The following is a 21,370-nucleotide window of genomic DNA, read 5'->3' as shown; positions in this document are numbered from 1 at the left end:
GGTTGTGTGAACAGTGCAGCCTCGGCTCTACATCTTCTCTCTCCCTCTCATGAGTGTGGCTGGGCTTGTATTAGTGAAAAACACTTTATGTCAAGTGCAACTGTGGCGAACACTACAATATGTAAATCAGATTGAATTAAACGCTTGCATGAGTAGAGCTCGACGGCACCAATCAGCAACAGCTACCAACCAACAATTTTTCAGTATAATTTTTGGTGTTTTCACACATCCTCTCCTCTCCTCTCCTCTCCTCTCCTCTCCTCTCCTCTCCTCTCCTCTCCTCTCCTCTCCTCTCCTCTCCTCTTCCTCTGGTGCTTAGAGATATAGAGTCAAAGGGATGCAAATCTACCCACTTCCTTCCTCCCTTCCCCCATCTGCAAACACAGATAGCCCCAGGCCAGTCCCAGGCTTTTCTATATGCAGAACCAGTGACAGGAGTTACGCACCATTTTCCCCCTGTAACAAACTGTTCCCTCCCTAGCAAGCTGCGAGCCTCGCTCTCACTGGGCTGCATGTATAAAGCTGTGTGATTGGTTTGGTACAGTATAAACAATATGGGAATGGTGTGCTGGCTGCCTCCTCCCTTTTGCATGTGGATCTTCACCGCCTCCTCTCTCCTTCTCTTCCCCGCTCACCTTTTGTGGGTGTATCAGTGTGTGTCTACGCTGTATCTGTGTATGTGTGATTGTGGCCTGTTGGCTGCAGGCTTATTACTTTAAGTTGTCTCCAGCCCCAATGCTAATCCCTGTCTTCTTCAGGGAGGGATAACAATAATACAACAAGATCCAGAGGTCCTAATGAAATCCTATCAGGTTTCTGAGTCTGAATGTCAGAGAGAAAGGTAGAGAGAGGAGACTGAGAATGTATGAGGTATTGATTGAAAAGAGACCAAAGCGTACAAGAGAGATATAGGGGGGAGTGAGGAGGAAGAAAGAAAGGCAAGGAAGTATAGTCATGAAGAGAGAAAATAGCTACTGAAAAGCGAGTGAATAAAGAGTTAGAGCTAGGTTTGAGATAGAACATAATGTAAAAAAAAATCTGAGAAAGAGAGTGAATGGAAGAAGAGAGCGGAGAGGACTTTGAGATTAAGAGTGAATGTTAAAGTTGGGTATGAGTGGAGACAGAATGTTTTCTCTTTGGTGACTGAGCATGCAGCAGCTAAAACACATCAGCTCTGACTTGAATAGGTTTCAGACCCAGACCAATTCTCCCTCTACGTCTTCGCCAGACCCACTATTCGCCCCTGGGATTGAATTAGGCCTGCCCCATTATACAGTTGCCATGGGGACCCTGACACCTCCACTGACGAAGTGAGAGCCACGCAAGGCTGAGTTGCTGATCAGAATGTGTGTGTGTGTGTGTGTTGTGTGAGTTACACATGTGTTTGAGTCTGTTACTGATCTGTGTACGTGTGTGTGTGTGTGTGTGTGTGTGTGTGTGCGTGCGTGCGTGCGTGCGTGCGTGCGTGCGTGGGTGCGTGCGTGCGTGCGTGCGTGCGTGCGTGCGTGCGTGCGTGTGTGGGTGGGTGTATGTGTGTAGGTATCACTCACAATGTATGAGCAGGTTGAAATAATTGGTGCCTTTTACTAATCTTCGGCCAACATAAGCACTTGATTTTTATTTATCAACCCTTCCCTTTTTTGATATTGTTTTTATTTGCAAGTTTTTTCTAGTGTATGGTAAAATCAACAAACAAAAAACATTGTCAGCTTTGTGACGATGTATTTTATAAATTCAAAATCAAATGTGTTTTTGAATGGCTTATTTAGCTTAAAAAGTATGATAATTTCCTCAACCGATAAAGGAACACTTAGTCATTTGGTTTATCTAAAAAAATACCAAATTTGGAGATACATGGTTTTCAGTGGAAAGTGGCAAAACAATCCTCAATACCAGAGCAAAATCTACGAATAAATACCTAAACAAAAAAAGAAAGAGAAATAAAGAAATAAATAAATAAAGCCGGATGGACACGACCTTGGTTTATAATGATAAAGAAATCCAAGTCATCTTTATGACACTATTGTGGTTTATTTAACAACAAGTACCATGTAGACATAAGTGAAACCACACAGTCACCTTATCCCAACATATGAAAGACTTTCACTTGGGGACTTTTTCAAGTGTATAACAGAAATCAATTTTCATTTTTTGGAAACAAGATGGACTTGTTGCTTTTCAGTCTCTTGCCTGCTCCAGCTGGAAACAGGGTCATTAAAGCCCATGTCGGAAACCATAACAATGTGCTGAAAGATGCTAAAAACATTTCATATAGAGCTGAGGGGAACTGCAGAGTTGGGTAATAATTAATCTGTGGGTTCATTACTACGAGCAACCCTTTCACATTACAGGTACTCATTTGTCCTATTGTTCATGTGAAAATGTAGCCTAGAAATCTAGATGCACCCTAGCGGCAGCAAATGTAATTTGCAACCAGGGTCAGTCTAGCAACTCTCCGTTGGCTTGCGAGCTGGAAAAACCAAACTCTAGTCAGGTCAATCACATTGTGTATAGAGTCGGTGGGCGGGCTTAACATAATGACGGCAGAGTTGCGTCCGTTCCGCGTGAATTCCCTGCTACTTGAAAACAAAGAAGATGGCTGCTGCTGGTGAACAGCGGTCTTTCGAATTGGCTTTGGCCGTGACACTGGAAGACTTGGAGTTAAGCTTTTCTTTGAGAAAAGAACAAAGAACGGCACTGAAGTCATTCTTTAAAAAAGGAAGATGTGTTCGGAGTTTTGCCGACCGGATACGGAAAAGTTTAATCTATCAACTAGCGTTGCTCTGCTTGGTTGTAGCGCTATCCTATTGCGTGCAGAGGGAATTTGAAAGAGAACCGTTTATCCCGCCCCTCGGATTGAGTCCTGCCAATGGTGAGTTCCCAGACCCAACATCTTGATGTGGGTCTGGCTTATTAGGCTAGTGAAAATGTTGATTTATGTAACTTTAAGAATCAGATTTCTGGTTATTACCATACATACACATCGTTAATGTTGTGTGTAATGAAGGTTAAAGTGTCAAACAACCAAAAATAACCAAGCTTCTGTGAGCATGTATAGGTCCTCTGCAAAATGAATGAACATAAACAATCCCAAAATAAGCACAATTTATTTTATTTAGTTGTTTTAGGAGTTCACATCCAAAAGGTGGAACACAAGAAGAGTAATTTTAGTCCCAAATTAATGTGGTATGACTTGATATTTCCAACCCTTTCCAAGTCCCTGTGGAATGCAGACACATTTTTCAATTTAACTTTTCATTTCTGTATATTAGCTAGGACACTGCACATATATTTGTAAACATTTTCATTATATCTTAATTTATTCATGTGTTTATTTATTTCTTAATTTTTACTTGTGTCCCCTGAGACAACCAGCGCTACAAAGATCCCAGTTACCCACTTATTCCATCCTCACTGCTCACACACACACACACACACACGCACACACACAGGCACACATTAACAATTGGATGGATACTGAAACCGGATACCTTGTCCGTCTCCTCACATTGGAATTTTGTCACCAACACAGTTCTAATGGATGGCCAGAGAAAGGATGCCACCCGCAGCACCATCTGGCTAATGCCCCGTCCCCTGCTTATGAATTACGCTAAATTGTGCCCAAGAGAGAGTAGCCACATGTTCATTATGAAAGCTGCAGGGGTATTAGAGATCCCCTGAGTCGTACCAAACGAGCTCCATGTCACAGGATGGCGTGACACACAGCACGGTGCCATGAAGAAAAGAAAAAAAGATTCAACCTTCTCCAGATTTGACGTATTCATCAGGCAACCTTGACTGAGTTCCGACAGGGTTGGTTTTCTATTGTTTCAACTAGGATCAACTGTTCTGTCAGAGCTGAACATGTTTGGTAAGTCGTGCAGTTTCGCAATCCTTATCTAGAAGCCTTTGCAGGTTGGGTGAAATCAAGAGGAACTGCACTGATGGATGTCACCCCCAACACAAAGTGACACCTGGACCTGAATTAAAACACGGTAGCCATTTTGTGGCAAAATGCTTACAACCGCAGCCAGTGTACGTGAACCACCATTAGGCATCTTTATCTGTGTCGAGACTATCATGAGACCAGGCTAACAGCGTCTGTCAGTCCCTACAAAACCCCCTCTGGTACCATAAAAGACCGGGCCCCTCAGTAAAAGAACCGAGGCTGGAGAACCCAGTGGGGACCCATAGAAAGGTATGAAGAGAAATAAAATGTTTTTTGTTTCTTTTTTCATTCCACCATGATGTGTGCCATCATGCATTGCCATGCAGGCAGATGGGGGAGGTGGAGGTGGAAATAAAACATGCATGAGTTGCCTGCAGCCCAGGAAAATAATTACTGTCATTTAGCAGACATGTAGAGGAGAGCAGCGCAGCCCAGTCTGCCCACAGTATAGCGCCACACCGCCTGCATACCGATGAACTGGAGGGAAAACAGAGCGGGAGGGACGCACTGAGTGGGAGAGAGTTGTGTTTGAAATGGCTCAATGTTTCCTTTTTTGATGGTAACAGATGCTGTAGTTTGTTTTTGGGATGTTTTCATCAGTCACCCACAGCTGACAGAATCCTTTAACTGTTGCAATCACAAGAAATTAAACAGAGAGGCTCTTCCTTTTATCTGTCTCTCCTCTCATAGGAGTTCCAACACGGCTCGATACATAATGGAGCGCTTCTCTGAGACCAGTAGTCTCAGAGGACACAGGAAGTACAGTACATTTCTCCAAAGATCAGAGAACAAGATTTGACCTTTGTCTTGACTGAGCCTAAATCATCGGCACCTTTTCTTTTTTTACTGTCACTCATCTCTTTTCTCCCTCCTCCTCTTTTTCCCCTACATCTGTCCATCTCCTTCCTTTCATCTCCCTCCTTCCCTTCTCTTTGCCCGGATTCAGACCACAGCACAAATTTATAGAAGGTGGAGGGATGCCGGTGGAGGTCAAATGCGTGAGCGGCTTCCTGTCTGCCTCACCTATCATTCTTTATGGCTGATCTTGTGGCGGAGCGTTCATTACCCTGAATTATACGCTGCGATTATTGCCTCTCCCCCCGGCCCATGCAGGATGGCCCTGGCCTTATCAGCTTATCATCTTACCCAGGAGGAACGGAATGCGGGAACTCTTGATATACGACACAACATCTGCCTTCAACATGACTCTACTGCGGATCTTTGAACTTTACATCCTCACATACAGAGTATGTGGTGTATGACTGAGATCACAAGCTTATTTGTAGAAAAGGCATTTTGTCTGATGGGGGTGTGGGCATTCCATGTAGCTGTATACATTCTCTACATTTAATTAGACTTACTGATGCCTACATGCTGGAAAATTATGAACTTCTTCTCTCTGACGCTAAAGCAGAAACCCACCAAGGTTTGTTCCATGCCCTGTAACTCAGTCCGTCTGCTTTCCAGAAGTTCCACCACACCTCAAATATAAAAGTGTCTCCATGTGATTAAAGTGTAAAGCCCACTTTCTGCAAAAAATATGTTCCTGTTTGCCCCTCAGATGCAGCTGCTTCTACATGCTTATTTGTAGTCTTTTTTTCTTCCCATCTGTTTTTGATGTTTGAGAGAAACCCAGCGATGACCCAACAGCAAAGAAATCTAGTTCCTAAACTAAAAAGACTCACTCTCACTCCCAATTTCTTTTATCTAATTCGTACAAATGATATGGTGAAATTCAGACAGGGAACATCACTAACATTGGACTCACTTCGTTGTTGCTCCTTTTCTCACCAATACACCTCCATTACACATGTTTATTACCACAACTGAGGTGCCAGTGTGAAACCTGATAATCTGAGAAATCAGCGGGGTGTTCAGATAGCAGCAAGCTTTGGCAGTCTAGCTATATTGTACTTTCTCACAACTCATTTTCGAGTGGGCACACTGAGAGAACCTGTTCTGTATCGTGGTGTAACTATCAATGCAGGCACAGGGAGGGGGTTCAGACAATGACTGGATGACACATACAATTTGGTAGGCTTCATCAGAATAATGTAGAAATACTCCCATACTCCATTAAGTAAAAGTATTACTCAAGTCAAAATCTTATTTTGTCCATACCCCATTTTTATCAACTAAATAATAGAAACACTTCTCAGTGTAATCCAATACAACTCAACAGCACCACAAATCAACACCTCTCTGAAACAAAAACTGAACATAATAACACTCATGATTTATTGCACGACTGTTGTTTATTAGCTTGCATTAGTTTTAGGTAGGTGTACCTAATAAACTGGCAACTGAGTGTATTGATTGTTGGATTATTATTATTTATTTTTTTAAAGATTTTTTGTGGCAGTTTTAGGCCTTTATTTATGACAGGGCAGCTTAGACTTGAAAGGAGAGAGAAAGGGGGAATGACATGCAGCAAAGGGCCACAGGTTGGAACCAAACCCGCGGCCGCTGCATCAGGGATTGAGCCTCTGTAAATGGGCGTGCGCTCTACCAGGTGAGATCCCCAGGCGCCCCAATAATTGGATTATTATTACTGATGCATTAGAGCTATAGTGCGTAGTTTCTGTCGCCCCCATAAGGAATTCTAAGTAATGGCAACAACACTGTCTCATGATGCAAGCCTTCAGTGGTTGCGCACCACACCCGCCCCTCCTCCATGCAGTTACTAGCAGCGTTTATCCCGTCATATCAAGGAGGACATAAAGGATTTAAAAACATGATGGACTCTTCGTAGATTTTCTGAGAGGTCACTTTTTTGGGGGGATTTTAGTCCTTCTGCTGAATGTATAGCTCTTTTCTAAGCAGCACAATCACTGACTGAAACATTTTGTGGGTGCTTCTTTGGGTTTTCAGTTGGGATGCACCGATACCGATGCCAGTATCGGGTATCGGTCCGATGCCATGCGCATGTACTCCTACTTGTAGTCATAAAATGACTCCGATACTACCACACCCGATACCACCTCATAGCAATGTGACAATAACTTCTCCGTCAAACAGGTATAGGCGACGGAAGAGGAGCAATGCCAGCCGTTTGGAGATTTCTGGCTGTAAAAAAATAACTAGGCTCTTGCCCAATGCATGATTGCACTTGACGACCAGCCATTGTCAGTCGTTAATAATACTGGGTTTCAACGTCTTCACTACAGGAGCCGAGGGATTCCCAGCCATCACAACATCACAGAAACATTGTTTCCAAAGCTGCTTTGTGAAAAAGCACATCAGCAGCCTGTTGCCCGTAAACTTCACCACTGATATTTGGAGTAGCGGTGTTAGCCCAATGTCTCTCATCAGCTTAACGGGCATAAACATGAAGAAAGTGATATTTCAACCTGCTCTGTCTGCATGTGGTTCCTACACAGCGCTGTTTTAACAACCACAGCGTTACTCTGTAAATAGTGATTATTTTTCACTGTGTGTAGTCTAACTGTTTTAACTGTTATAGTTTGTCACAAGTCTTTAAATTTGAACAAAATCTTGTGAACTTAGCTGCTGCCGTAAACAAACCATCCTCTCCACTGGATCAGAAAATCCACATGGGTACTTAATATGCACGTGAATGACGTCATCGGACTTTGCGTTCTTCATTCTTTCTAAACTTCACTCAGTATTTTGATATCAGGAATTATATGATTTATTTTATTGACACTAGCCCGGGGAAATGTCAGGGCCCAGGCACTGAGCTTTGAGTAGAAAAAAGGCATGGTAATTTGAAAATACTGCTTTGTTCTAATTGACAACAATATCAGAGAAGGCCAAAATCATCTGCGTGTCTGAAAACACCCTTGGACCCCAGAGGGATTATTAAGTACTCGTATCGGTACTCGGTATCGGCAAGTACCCAAATGTAAGTACTTGTACTTTGTCTTAAAAAAGTGGTATCGGTGCATCCATAGTTTTCAGCCATGCCTTCACCTGTCGGCAGCAGTCCTCTTCGTCTCCAAAGCTGAATGCTGCTGTTGTCCTTTCTCAGCGGCATTTTTCGTTACGCGATACTAATGAGGCAATTTGGTCGGTGCCTAAAAAGTATTGAACTCGGGACCAAGCCCTACTCAGCGGTGACGTAAAACACTTCACTTGAGCTGCTGCCTACGAATATCGCAGGACTTCACCATTTGTAAACACAGTCATACTGACAAATACAGAGCGAGTTTTGTGAAGCTGATAGGCTTAATTAGCTTTGTATCTCAACTCATTTGGCAATGGCTTGAATCTAACGAACGTTCATAAAAATAGTAAAATAGTCTTTAACATTTAGGCAGAATTTGTAGCTATTTCTTATTACTTTTTATACTGCTGGGTAGTTTACAACATACATCACATTTTATTAGATGTTCACATGGTTTGGATGAAAATATTATTTTGTATTGTGACAAGTAAATATTTTTATCAAAGACATGTAGACTGTAACCCCAGATTTAGTTGTAATTAAACTTTTTAGTGGTCACTACTTATTCTTTCATGTTTTGTTAAAAACCATATTCATTACTAAATCACATTAATTGTTTGTATTAATCAGCTTACAGTAAGTATGCAGTGCAGTGCACAGATCACATTAAGCGGAGATAATTAAGGATGTTAAGTTTCTTCATGGGAGGGGCGGGGTCATTTGAACTGTTCTGCCAGAAGCAGTGCAAAGGCTCCTGGGAAAAAATATGTTCTGAACTGTTTCTGTCTTAGTTAAAGTGTGTTTTAATAATGTTATGTTGATGTTTTGGGTGTACATTAATGTTATCTGGGTTTTAGTTCTGTGTGGTTGATTTAGTGTTCATGTTTATCTATATTCATTGTCATACCATGACCGAGACCTGGGTGGGGACTGATGGGATCTGGGGAGTGGGACTGAGTTAGTTATTGGAAACACAGTTTAGAAATCTGTAACTGTGTCTTCTGAGTGAAATAAGCCATGCGGGAGGACAGTACATTAAAACATTTCAGTATTTATTGTTAATTGCTACCCTTTCTGTTTTTTTTGGGAACGAATGTATTGAATACATTGTTTAAAAATTATGCTGTCATAAAGTGAAAAAAAATGGATGCAGCAGAGGCTGAGATATTCGGGCATTTAATCCTTTGTATAACCCTGCATAAACATTGCATCCTACACAACCCATAATGCAACTATATACCATCTCTCATTAGACCCTCCCTGACTGGTAAACACCCATGTCTTTAACATGACTCTATGCTTCTTCTCAGACTTCAGACACTGGGGCCCCTCCCGAGCCTAGAAGACATTATAGGCTACAACCATTATCTCAGGCTAAGCAGTGACAACAAGTTTTTAAAATTCACGCTTTCTACAATATCTGCACATGGCAACTACAGTACAGTTAAGGTTAGGGAAAGACTTGGGTCACAGGTTAAAAAATAGGTAAAGGTCGGTCTCCTGTATGGACATGCTACACAACTACACACACACACCAAACTCCACACCCTTACTTTGTGTCTCGGTACATACAGTATATGAAACATTACTTTTTGGATTGGCACTAAATGTTGGCACTGGACGTAAATCGTGAGTTGCAGAACTGCCCAATGTGAACTTAATTCCCAGGACACTGGGCTGGAAAAAGTCGGTGCACCTTTTAAGTAAAGTAGAAATAACTCAAAATTGTATTAAAGTGCACCACAAATGTGCCTTCCATCACTAGTGCATCAACTATACTTCACTTTCAGGGAACACGACATGCAAACTGAAAGTGAACACAGTAGACGATCGTGTCGCACATACAGATCATCCCCAGCTATCAGCCCCATAAATGGGCACAATTACAGAACTTGTTGTGCTGTATCATGACCTAAGTGTAAGTACAGACTCAGCTGGGGGTTGTAGACGGGATTTGGATCACACACACACACACACACACACACACACACACACACACACACACACACACACACACACACACACACACACACACACACACACACACACACACACACACAGTAGATACACCACTCTGTTTCCACCCAGTGGGCTGCTAGATCAGGCAGCCAGGCAGCCAGGCAGGGAGCAGTAACAGGGCTATTAGGACTCCCAGGGACCCTATCGATCTCCTCATTGATCCCCTCCTGCCTAGGCTAGTCCAGACAACTGCAAGGGTTTATACAGCCACTACAGGGAAGAGCACATGTAACACCAGAGGATGGATATGGAAAGAGAGGTAAGAGAGCCACTTAGAAGAAGAGACAGAGAATCAGAGTGGGAACGAAAGTTTAAAAACCTTTCTTTTCTGCTTCTTGCCTACTTACCTTTTGATTCCCCTTCTCCCTCACCTTCCCTTCTGTCTTTCTTTCTTTCTTTCATTATAAGACCACTTTTTCTTTCAACATACACAGTTAACATTTGAGATATCTCTTTTATCTATAATAGCATCTCCAAAATGATAGAATGACATCATGGCTTGTAAGTGAGTAAGTGAATGATTTTACACTATAAAGATGTTATCAAACGCTTGGAGCTGAGGAGATTTATAATCTGTGACAAAATGGGGAAAAATCTCAACCACAATCCCCAGTGAAATAGAACATCCTGATTATCAAAACCAGGCAAGCTGGAAGCGTCACCCTGCCTCCAAATGGATCACATTAAAGTTACATATGTGACTGAAGGACTGAGAGATACTTTTATTTCACATGATGCACCCACTGGAGCTGCTGTGGTAGAAGAAAGTGATGGTTTTAGTTATATATTGTATTCCCTAATTAAATAGTTTTTACCAAGCAGTGCTGCAGGGTATTTGGCTCACTAGCCACTGGCACTGTTACAGGTTACAGTAATACAAAATAATGCAACATCGCCCCCATTGGACCTCTCATGGTACTACTGCTGCAAATGACAACTGTGCATGCATAAACTGACTATGTATACACTTAAACAATCTAATAATTGATAACCACTTACGCTGTGTGCGTCTTCTATTTAGATTTAGCGACCATATAATGAGTGAACTTGTGTACTGCTGAGTGTGCAGTCTGACCCTGATGTGTATTAATGAAGGAGTGGATGGCAGGTCGTCATCAGAGTCCAGCTGATTAATAACCGGCCCTTCACTCCTTTCCTCACAACTAATGGCTTTCTGTCTCACTCTGTCTATAATTATCACTCAATAATGAGGTCTAAAAGAAGGTGTGTGTGTGTGTGTGTGTGTGTGTGTGTGTGTAACCCATCCTACACATAGGAGCAGTGGGCAGCCAGCGCCTGGGGACCAGTGTCTTTTTAGTTGTTTACATGTGCAAAAACCTTCTGCAGTGTTGAATGTTTTAAATGGTGTTCAATGCTGTCAGAGTCACAAACAAAATGACATTCACTCCATTGAAATGGGGTTTAGGCATTGATGTCCCTTTACGGTTTATGATTAAATTGGCAGAGACAACTGAACATGTGAAAAACAGTCACTGTAATCTTCTAGCTTCTGTGTGGAGCAGCTGTAAGAGTTAGCTGTAATATTACCAGAGATAACGTCAACTAATCTCTTAATGACAGAGACACTTATAATGAGGCTGTTGCGTCTGGTTATGAGGGTCCCTATCAGTTTTATTTTCCTTTTTTTCAGCAGTGTGCAAACAGGTGCATTTCAGAGCACCAACAGGTCCCTCCAATGTCTCCACAAAGGCCGAAAAACACACACATATATACAGTAATGTTATGCAAATAAAGCAAGCCTCCAGAGGAATCGAGGAAAACCACTTTGAAATAGGATTTCTCATGTACAGTGGATCTGTTATAATGACACCGTCACTGAAATCCCCATGAGCAATAATGCAGTCCCAGATGAAAATTACACCATGGCACAGGTGAACACTTGTCTCAGATTATTTGCTGACTATCTATGCTATGTACATACAGCATATTGCCATTTCACTCTCCTATTTTAATTCCTCTTACAGGTCAGGGCATTTGAGCTATCAGTCCACGTGAAGTACCTGCACTGTTGAAAGTACCACAATTTACCATAATCAGACTGCTGAATGTGCAGCCACCAAGATTTATAATCTACTTAACATTTATAAGTGCCACTATTAACACTCATTACTTGCTAATTCCTGCCAATTAAAAAGCCAATACTCATCTCATGTGGGTATCAGACTCATGGGTGTGTTAACCTGTCAAAAAGCATCGCTGTGGTGCAATATCTAGATACCACCCAAGTGTAGCTCACAGGATTAACTCCACACTGACTGACACTAAGGAAAAAAAACATGTTCAAAATACCATTACACTCTCAGAGTGCCAATAAGAGCTATGATGACTGTGCTGCATTCACAACAAGTGTTGAGGAGGTGTGGATAGTTTTTCATTCATAATACAATCCAAGAATAGCCTCCTCATAATGAAGGGTCATTACATGGTAGGGATGCACCGAATCCAGATTGGGGTTCGGCCGAATACTGAATCCACTGGTTAAGATTTTGCCGAAACCGAATACCAAATCCTTCTCCCATCCTCAGTCCATTAACACAGTAAACACATTAATGAAGTAAACAAATTGTTAACACAAGTTTTTAGCTGTGACTGTCCTTCCTTTGCCATATCTGAAGTTGCTGCATTTTGGCTGCTGTCTGTAGATTCCTTCATGCACAACTCGTATTCTTTCAGATGTTTCATACGCAAATGTTTTAACAGTGGCGATATTGTGTATTGTTTAGGATCCTTGCCACCACGAGACGAATCGGCATTGCAAATTCAACATGTAGCTCGACTTGAATGGCCTTCTTTTGACTGAAAGTACTGCCAAACAACAGTTTTTCTGCTCACGAGTTCCATTTTCACTTTCTCATGGCCTACTGCATTTAACGGTCTACCTACGTAAACACCTTCCCACAATCAACTGCGGCATCATTACATCGACCAGCGTAGCGCGCGTAGTACAAGCGTAGGGTTCGGTGGAAAAAAATTCTCTACCGAAACTTAAACCGAACCCCGTCAAAAAGCCCAATATTCAGCTGAATCTAGGAATGCACCGAATCCAGGACTCGGATTCCGCCAAACCTTAGAATTTTTTTCCATTGAACCGATCCATACGCTTGCACTACGCATGCTACGCTGGTCGATGTAATGATGCCACCGTTGATTACAGGAAGGTGTTTACGTAGGTGGACCGTTCAATGCAGTAGGCTGTGAGAACGTGAAAATGGAATTGAGCAGAAAAAGTGTTGTTTGGCAGTACTTTCAGTCAAAAGAAGGCGATTCAAGTCGAGCTACATGTTCAATTTGCAATGCTGATTTCTCTCGTGGTGGCACGGACCCTAAACAACACACAACATCGCCGCTGTTGAAACATTTGCGTATGAAACATTTGTGTATGAAACATCTGAAAGAATACGAGTTGTGCATGAAGGAATCTACAGACAGCAGCCAAAATGCAGCAACTTCAGGTACGGCAAAGGAAGGACAGTCACAGCTAAAAACTTGTGTTAACAATTTGTTTACTTCATTAATGTGTTTACTGTGTTAATGGACTGAGGATGGGAGTAGGATTCGTTATTCGGTTTCGGATTTGGCAGAATCTTAACCAGTTGATTCGGTATTCGGCCGAACCCCAATCTGGATTCGGTCCATCCCTAGCCGAACCCGAAGCCGAATCCTGGATTCGGTGCATCCCTATTACATGGTGAGTTATGATGATGCTGACTTATATACACGAGTGAGGTGCACAGTAGAGGGCTGTAGGCAGTGGTGTAGTCCAGGGTATACGCTGGTATACGGCGTATACCTACTTATTTTTCAGTCAGCATTGCGTATACCCACTTCTAAATCCCCCCTGATGCGCACCATTCAGTAATATCTGTGCTTTTGCCCATTTTTTCCTCAAGGATAGTGAAGCCATGACCCACCCTCCTCTGCCTCTAATTGGCTGGTACTCGCTGCTTTCACTGATTAGATTGGTTAACTTTAGGCATGAGGACTGATGAGCCAATCAGAGGCAGAGTAGGGCGGGTCATGCCGAGGAAAATATCGCTAATACCTCAGGTGCCAGTGACCTCAGGTGCCACTTGACTACGATAACGGCAGCAGACCAAACAACAGCTGAAGAAATAACACAAGCGGCGGTGTGCCACCCCAGTTGATGGAAGACATAATTCTGAGGTAAGTTTTAAGGTGGTTTCCAAATGAATCATTATTTTAAACTACTGGCAAATTGCCAGTGGCAATATGACTGCACATTTAGAGGAGAAGAGATAACACCATGTTTGCCTCATGATAAATACATTTTACATTCATCCAGGCTGCTTGTGTGACCAGTAGTAACTACAAACTGCTCCTAATCAAGTCATGATCATTTTATAATAGTGAGCAAGTAGAAATGACAGATTTTTGGGTAAACTAAATCATAGTCTTACATGTCGCTGTTTCTAAAACAGGGCTTTTTTTCTGGACTACTTTAAAAAAAAAAAAAAAAGGTGAACACTGAGAGTATACCCACTTCTCCAGGGACCACTACACCACTGGCTGTAGGTCAAGGGCAAACATAAAGGGGAAATAAAGGCACACGTGCCACGCAGCACAGTATAATGCTATTTATTCTTTTACATTTACAATTCCTTTACATTGTTCCAAGCTTGTTAATATAGTATCTATCTCTGCAAAGCTTAACATAACATTCATTCAACTTAACATTCATAAAAAAGTACACAAATCTTTTACAGACGAGGATGATGATGAAAAGATCAACAATTGATGTTTTGGGCACCGGACCTTGCTCCAAGCGTGGACCGTAATGTTTATCATTCAGCTTTATATAACAAGGAAGTTATATTTTCACTGTAAAGACATTTAAACATTACAGCTTGTAATAAGCATGGAGGCCAATGTACATGCAGAGCATTTAAAGATATCATGGAGAGGATGTACATAGTCTCAGGTTTGAGAAGAAAGAAAAGAAAAAAAGAAAAGATTCATGTGGAAAATAAGAGAAAAATGTATTTATATAGAATTACACAAAAACACATTATTATACTGCCAATTAAGATTGCTATAAATGAATCTGTATGTAAACTCATCTTCTAAATTACATTTTAAAAATAAATATTACACATAAATGATGATAATGATAAAAATCATTGTAATTACACATTGTTAAGTTTGCTCATTTGTGCACTTTGTCTTACACACATTTGTCATGCTGTATAAATGTGAACCAATGTCCAGGTTCACGCAAACAGGTTTATGGAAAAATTACCTCATGACTTTCCATTGTGCTGCGTCACTAGAAACATGTTGTGCAATACTGTGACATTTTACCAGCACAAACTGTCTCATGCATATGCTCACTGCCAGCTGTGTTGCTGGTAGTGATAACTAAGTAGCTTCCATCAAATAAAAAATACATTTTCTTACACAGACATGGACACACCACTTGCTTAAAATCTATTGAAATATTCTTTTTTTTTAAAGTTAGAATGAGTCAAGTGTGTGTGGTGGATTGTTAATCAGTAAACCAATCTGAGATAACTAAAATGTTCTGCTGTGAAATGTTCAGGAGTTATTGGTCCATTTGTAAAATTGCTTGTTATGGTGCACTGTCTGGTAAAGAAGTCGGTCTAGGGAAGATTTGAAATCTATTAACATTATTTATCAACTTTAGCATAAAATATTAAAACTTTCCTTCTTTTTTGCAGCATCATACATATACTTTTCTATTAGTTGTATGTCTAAAAACAGTAAATGTAGACATGGCACCGAGCATGCATTTTGGTGGAGAGTGGGTACACTGCAATGCGGTTGTGCACAATGGCCCATTTCAGAATAAAGTATATTATATTACTGGATTCTAATTATTAAGAGATTAATGTACAAATCACTCTGATGTTTGAGCTGGTAAAGGTGGGGCTAATTTCTGCTACGTACTGCTGTGTAGCTTAATCTATAACAATACATCATACTTTTTATTAATAATCTGAATCTGTAAAGTAACTAGTAACTAAAGTTATCAAATAAATGTAGTGAAGTGAAAAGTACAATATTTCCCTCTGAATTGTAGTGGAGTAGAAGTATAGAGTAACATAAAATGGAAATACTCAAGTGAAGTACAAGTACTTCAAAATTGTACTTAAGTACAGTACTTGAGTAAATATATTTAGTTACTTTACATTAATGGTTATAACCTACACAGCTCTAACTACCACTGACTCCTGACTCCCAGAGTAAAAAACAACATCTGTCAAACTAATTATAATTCACAAATCTAGAACCACAAACAAGGCAATTTTTAGACAATCTAAACAATATGTCGAGACCTGGAGCCCACACCTCTATATTATGAAGTTCAGCCTATGGTCATCTTGTTGCCTAATCAGCTATCAACCTGTGTTATGTAATACATATAACCGAGGAGGCAGGAAGAGGAAGATCCCAGCCACCTCCCATTACATCTGAAGAGGCAAAGACATTTTCTTAGACTCACACAACTTCAACTCCAGACACAGTTATTGGTACTCAAACTTGGTAAGATGATTTATTTACGTTTAGGCAAATCTAAAAAATAGATCAACCACAAGACTCCTTAAATACCTCCTGCCTGACAACAGTGTCTCTCTCCAGCAGAGTGCAGGAAAACGACGGAAAGGCACCTGAAAACTCAATAAAGAAGCAACAAGTTAGTTAAATGATCATGAATGTGAAGAAGCGGCTGTGGTCCCTGGCCTGCATTGTCCTGCCTGGTGTGGGATTTGCGATGATCTGCACTGGGTCCTACCTCGTATCCCAGCAATTAAAGTACGAGTACTCTATGAGGGTCACTGCCTATGTCATGATTGTGTTCGGCATCCCGGCTGCGTTCATCGGCATCTTCTGGACTAACTGCCACAGCATGAAGAGCAAGATGTACCAGAGAGGAGGACATGAACAGCACACCCATGTCTACACTATTGAAAGGTAATACCACCTGTATCCACAGATTTACTTTGGAAAGATAACTCTTAAAAACTGCCTATTGATTTGTATTGAAACACACTGAATTACAAAGCAACTGGCAAGCTTCACAGAAAAAGAATCAATGTAAAAACACAAAACATGTTTAGGAAATGACCCGGTTTTAGTAAAAAAGAAAACATTCAAGAAATGTCTTTCTAAGTAATTGAGGTACTTTTGTAAATAGTTGCTATTGAAGACATTATTAAACTAATCAAGTAAAGTTACTCTCTCCAGATGAATGGATCATTTGTGCATTAAAAGAAAATGTTTGCTTTTTATTTTGGCATTAAAAGTCAATACAAATAGTATTTTTCACATACTGTTTATTTCTTATGTATCCAAAATGTCTATGTCTATGTCTTATTATTCTATTTCTATGATGCGTTTCTAACATCGAGCCAGTGATACAGATACAAATGACATTCCTCTGGCTCATGTACAGTTCTTTTATCGTTTAATCAATGAGCATTGTCCCTATAAAATAAACTATTCAAACTAAACTAAACTAAACTAATGCCCCTGATGTAATGTATGTCTTTTCCTCTGCAGACCGAGCTCATTCCCTCCATCGTACGAGGAATCCCATGGCAGCCAGGGGCGTCCTGAAACAGCCTCTGAGTCTGTTGTCGTGGTTGACGGGGTGGATGTGGTGATGAGCTTCGCTCCTCCTCTGTACAGCCAGGACAGCTCGGACGCTCCGGACTGCACATGGAGCTGGGAGCAGCCACCTCGGTACAGTCAGGTGGAGCATATTCAGCAGGGAGAGGTGGACGTAGAGGAGCAGAGGGAGGCCTTGACTGGACACTGAGGGGAAGAAAGGTGCCATATTTAGGTGACTCTAAATATGGATGGACTGCTTGGCTAGCAAATGATGGACCAGAGAGGCGTGTTGACATCACCTTTGTGCCATCAATCTACACCCAGTGCTAAACCACTGAACTCATGTCTGTGTACTGTAGGGTCATACAGTATGTCAACAGACCTGTTTCTGCCCAGAGGTCTTTAAAGAGGTTAAATTGTGCTTTTGTGTTGATGTTGATCAAATATTCTTTTTCTCTGGTTTCTTCAAGTAAGGATGAGCTGCACATTTGAGTTGCAGCTTGGTGGTGTGACAAATAGCATAAGGAGAGTATTAATCCAGTTGGATCTATGAATCGATAAACAGCACTTACTTTTACCTGCACTATAGCTCCAATTTGTACACTATTAAATTATTACAAGTATAATACAATCTGAGTTTACTATATTTATCGGCTGATCCTACTTGAAAACAAGCTCTCTTGATCGTGCTGCAACAATAATGACACTGAATTAAAGAAATTAAAGGGAGACAACATGCAAAAAAAGGTTCCCAGTTAGATTTAGGATGACATAGTATCCCATAATGGCCACCACAACGTCCTATAAGTTAGATTTCCTTGTTTATTATACAGCATTTATATTACCAGGCAAGCCCCATTGAGCTTGAAAACCTTTTTTGCAAGGGAGACTCAAAGATGGGAGCATTAAAACGTTGCAGATACAACTGCAAAACGATAAAAAATCAGACAACAAATACAATACTAACAATACTAAAACGATTAATAATACTACTAAAATAGCATACAATTATGACCCATTAATTTAAATTCCTTTCGTAGACTATTCTATGTGGCTGGAGCAGAAAACATGAAGGCTTTCTTTTCAATATCTGTCTACACATCGGGGACAGACAACAGGTAAACATCTTGTAATCTGAGCTAATGATCGCGAGATGGACCTGGTCAAATAAGTTTGCACATATACAATGGAAGTCTGCCCAGAGACATGTGTACTGTGTTTGTCACCATGAGTTGTCCTAACAAACTATTTTACAGTAATAGACAGTACCTGACACCTGACAGCTCAGTTGAAAAGTTCACCACAATAAAGATACTGGTGGAGCAACAATGCTCTGCAACTTTGCAACTTGTTTGTGCTCATACACATTATTTTTAATTACCATTAAAGAAATGTATCCATCTAAACATGCCCCTACCTATTAGACATTTGTCTCTGACACATGAACAATTTTAGTTAAAACATAAACCGTCTTCTTAGCAACACATTCAAAGGTGATAAAGTGACATTAATCATCATCCAACCTCAGAAATAATGCCAGACATTATAAAACAGTTGGATGGGGCAATAACCTGCAATGGCTGACAGGTAATGTCTGGCTGACTGAGTGAACGTATCCTTGCGGATATCCACTGGCATATCCTCAACTCATAATGACGGCAATCAGTGTGTTTATGAGTTCCTGCTCTCTGTGTCTCATTCAGGCCATGTAAAGATCAACCCTCTTCATTTCTTATCTCAACACAACAGCTTCAACACATTTCACACTCAGTTCAAAAGCAGGTGCTGTGCTCGACAAACAAAAGCCTCCTTTTCCTCAAGGATGTTCAATCATCACATGATATATAGTATCAGCACAACATGGTGCTCTTAATTATGAAGAATATGTTTAATTAAAATCCAATAATGCCTAAGGGCAACATATCGCAGACTGATGTATTTTCATTTGTCCCCATTAGACCTGTCTGTTTCAATTAAAAAAGGCGAGTACTACACACAAAAATGTTTATTTGGATGAAAAAAAATGAAATAATATATTCAAATATGGTTATACAGAATTCCCAAAGGCCTAAACTTACAAAATAAAGTGAAAGCCAGATAAGCAAACAAATCTAAAATATATATTTTCTTTTTCATTACCTGTGGCCTCATTTGCTATTTTTGTTCTTTTTACATTTTTGAATACCCTGTCCTTAGATAGTAAACGTGAGTCTGACAACCTCCCACTACATATGCATTAAACATTAATTTAATATAATATCAAACATAAACTAAATGCAATTCAATTCACTGATATATTAATTGCAATGAATCACCTGTTTTATTTTACACTTAGACAAAAGTTTGATTACTTCTGCATGAAAAGAAATATGACAAGTGAACAATGCAACAATGCAATGTCATAAAAACAGCATGGTGGATGAAAAAAATGTCTTTGGATCCCTTAGTCAATAAGTCTTGATAATTGCAAGCCATAAACATTAACAGTCAGTCTGCACATTCATAACAGGTTTGCTGTTTACATATTTTTCATTATTTATTCATGACAACAATGAAATAGGCTCTCTGGTTTAGACACTAAATATTCTAAGTTTTTGATATTTATAATAATAATAATAATAATAATAATAATAACAATACACTTTATTTATATAGCACCTTTCCAAAACAAGGTTTACAAGGTGCTTTACAGGGTAAAAATCGGACAGATGATAGTGGTCAATAACAGTTGAGAGAACATTGTGTTTTCTTTTTTTGAGAAAGGCACCATCAGTTCAGTCATCATTTAAAGAAAAAAGAAAAGCTACAGAGAAGGGATTAAAAAAATGGCAGATAAGTACAGGAAAATGATATTTTGAAGGTATTTTTGTCTGTGTGAGCAATTAGATGCACGTGTGAGCATGCATGCGAGTGTGTGTGTTTTCCTGGTTGCTCATGTGATGACGTTTGGGCCACGGCGTCCTGTCCTCTCATGGACGTTGGAGATCTTCAGGGCGATGGCGATAAGAGGACCCAGCACCACCTGCAGCAGGAGGAACGCACAAAACATTTTCAACAATAATTCCACTGTTGAAGTTTTTAAATTGAGAAGATGGAGGAAGTTACTAGGTAGGGAGGGAGAACATTCAGGACTCAGCACCTAAAAAATGACAATGTATATTGTTTTTGTCTCTGTTGTTTTTTACTGCTTTTCTGTATTGTTTTTATTATGTTGACCAACTTTGTTTTGGATAATAAAGTTAAATTTGATTTAATTTAGAATTTTTTCAAAGCAGAAATCACCCGATTTTGCATTCTATCAACTCACGTTGCAAACAAATATATAAATTATCATATATATATATATATATATATACATATATATATATATATATATATATATATACATATATATATACATACATACATATATATATATATACACACATATATATATACATACATACATATATATATATATACACACATATATATATATATATATATATATATATATATATATACATACATATATATATATATTATAGCATCCCTAGCACAGCTTAATTAATAACTATACAACTATGAGACTATGACAATGAGAGCATTGAACTTAACATTGAGGCTCTCAAAACTAATCACAGTAGTTACAGTTTTTTTCAACTGCTTACACACAAAATCTTTTCATGTCACACGATTTTTGAAACCTATCACTCAAAGTGCAAAATTACACAGCAAATCTCCAAAACCATAAGCTATTTCTCAGCCTTTCACTCAGTTTTCAATTGCATAAAACACTTTTTTCAAAACATGTCACACAATTCTCTACCTAAGACACAAAAAACTAACAGGAAGTGACTTGCTTTCCTTTTCTAAACACAACCAATCAAAATGCTACACTTATT

General features: G+C 40.0%; 2 protein-coding genes across 2 annotated transcripts in view; one reads left to right on the top strand and one right to left on the bottom strand.

Moving 5' to 3' along the window:
* Positions 1-16,323: 16,323 nt before the first annotated feature.
* On the top strand, positions 16,324-17,694 carry LOC116056856 (transmembrane protein 252). Its single transcript, XM_035999093.1, has 3 exons — positions 16,324-16,418; positions 16,515-16,847; positions 17,436-17,694. Exons 2-3 carry the CDS (start codon positions 16,579-16,581, stop codon positions 17,692-17,694), a joined length of 528 nt encoding a protein of 175 aa, XP_035854986.1. The 5' UTR covers positions 16,324-16,418; positions 16,515-16,578.
* A 1,779-nt stretch (positions 17,695-19,473) lies between these two features.
* pgm5 (phosphoglucomutase 5) overlaps positions 19,474-21,370 on the bottom strand; it is a 28,148-nt gene continuing 26,251 nt past the window's right edge. Inside the window, exon 11 of the mRNA XM_031308924.2 lies at positions 19,474-20,508. Within this exon, the coding sequence (XP_031164784.2) occupies positions 20,419-20,508 (90 nt within the window). The 3' untranslated portion in view covers positions 19,474-20,418. The remainder of the gene's footprint in view (positions 20,509-21,370) is intronic.

This window comes from Sander lucioperca, chromosome 2 (assembly GCF_008315115.2).
Source record: "Sander lucioperca isolate FBNREF2018 chromosome 2, SLUC_FBN_1.2, whole genome shotgun sequence".
NCBI lineage: Eukaryota > Metazoa > Chordata > Actinopteri > Perciformes > Percidae > Sander > Sander lucioperca.
This window is presented reverse-complemented; position numbering and strand designations above follow the sequence as displayed.